This window comes from Opisthorchis viverrini (genome assembly GCF_000715545.1).
Source record: "Opisthorchis viverrini unplaced genomic scaffold opera_v5_88, whole genome shotgun sequence".
In the NCBI taxonomy this organism is placed as follows: Eukaryota; Metazoa; Platyhelminthes; class Trematoda; order Opisthorchiida; family Opisthorchiidae; genus Opisthorchis; species Opisthorchis viverrini.
The window spans coordinates 506,379-508,343 of NW_008751745.1; the positions used below are offsets into that span (position 1 = coordinate 506,379).

General features: G+C 46.2%; 1 protein-coding gene across 1 annotated transcript in view; it reads right to left on the bottom strand.

The window, feature by feature from the left end:
- T265_04994 (hypothetical protein) overlaps nucleotides 1–930 on the bottom strand; it is a gene marked incomplete at both ends in the record, with an annotated part of 20,452 nt that extends 19,522 nt beyond the window's left edge. The window contains one exon of the mRNA XM_009169884.1: nucleotides 866–930. Within this exon, the coding sequence (XP_009168148.1) occupies nucleotides 866–930 (65 nt within the window). The remainder of the gene's footprint in view (nucleotides 1–865) is intronic.
- Between the last annotated feature and the right edge of the window lie 1,035 nt (nucleotides 931–1,965).

Here is a 1,965-nt window from a genome sequence, read left to right on the forward strand (position 1 = left end):
GTTGATGATGGATGTCATGCTGTCGTTGATGATGATGATGATGCACCAGTGCCTTCATAACACAGATGGAAGCAGTGGGTTACAGCACTAGACAAGGAAGTGATGTGTAAGTGGTTACTCGGTAGGGTGCCAGAATGACTATATCGGCAAATTAAGTCAGTCGGACTCAGGCGACCAACTTATACAACTGTGCGAACACAAATTTTTGGGACAAGCATGAGCATCACGTTACCTCTCAAGCGGAACAATCCAGGCATTTAGATTGAACGAATGATCAGTAGCCACAGATGGTGATGGTATCAACATCACGTTCAGCTGTAAAAATTGCGTACGTGCCATGCTTATGGCTGCCAGAGCTTCTCCCACTGGTGATCTAGGAAAATAGAGGTGGATAACTACATATTGGAGGGGATAAATCGCATAATTGATACCTGTATACGGGGGTGCCAGTGGACGAGGGAAAGATAGTATGAAAGGTACCAGAAAGGTACCATGAAAGGAACCAGAAGAACTAGACCCTAAGCTGGACCCAAACACATGTAGGTTTCCCCACCGACCCAACACTTGTTCAACCACTCTAACACACTAAAATCCCTCGGCCGACACCCAACAGAGATTTAGCTTCACTTAGCTGATTGGTTCTCCTTCCGCCTCGACCAACCTAGTCGCTTGGCCTTACGAAGCTTTTGTGTCAAAAGCGAAACGTTGCCCAGCAATAAATCTACCGATTGTCACCAAACGTTTTCGAAAATGAAAGGTAACATGTTTGAAGCAGACGCGCGATTATTAAGGTTATTATTAAATTAATAACCACGTGACGTAGCCATTGCGGGAAAGTTTTTTTGTTCAAAACCATTTGGCGTACCTCAACATTGAAAATCCGATGTTCCCGGTCGACCCGACCACTGCTCCGTAAACGTCGATAATCATACATTAGCCGCTTTTGTAGGGTCATGTTTCTGGTCCATAAAGCAGTATGGGTCGCACTGTCGTGGCGTATACTCTGCCCTTGAGAGACAAACTGACGCCGCGTCGGAACCACTGGCGTTGAAGGTTGGCGAAAGCTACCCCGGCCTTCCCGATTCGAGAAGCGATCCCATCTCTAGCCAGTCTACCAGAACTAACACATTTTTCCAGGTAAACAAATTTAGCTATCACGCCGGTTGACTCGTCTGAAAGCATGATGTTCGGGTTTGGTCCCACCAAGTCTTTTAGCACTACTTTACTCTTTGCAGGCGTCAAGCACATACCAGCAGAATTACTTCGGTTATTTCAAATGATCTGCACGTTTGATGGAGTTGAACTGACAGCAATAGGCTCCGCATACTCAATGTCCGTGAGCAATCGATCTCCAAGATTTCAGAAGCAGGTAGGGTTATTTCGAGCAGCATGTCTTTAACGAAGTTGACGAGGAATGCTGGTAGGGAGGCAGATTTGTCTTAGACCACTGAAATTGATGAACTCAAACGATAGCTTGCCGTATACTCGTATCCGCCCAAAGAAGTTAGCATACAGCGTCCTAATAAGGGAAAATCTAGTCAGCAGGCACTGCCAGAAATACTATCAACGTGGGAGATCTGAAAGAGTAGCGGTTTTCAAGAGCTTGGCTCAATGTGAAGATATGGTCAACGCATCCTCGGTCATGGCGAAACCCAGTCTAATTCTAACGAGTTTGTCTCACGGCAATCGATCTCCTCCGCGCAAAGTAATGCCAAACAGCAGCTTAGATACAACGGCTACCAGACTGATGCAAAGATGGTTGCGCACGACGGTCTCGTGTTTCTTTTGAAGACCGGAATCACCACTGAGGTGTTCCATGAAACGGTATTTCTTTTTCGTACAAAACGTTCCGCAGTATGGTCGCCGAACTGTTCACCAAAGTTTCATCGACCTTGATGAAAAGTGCGGGGTAGTCCGATTCGACTCCTCCCTCTTTTGCAACTCATTTGTGACGGTTGAGTATTT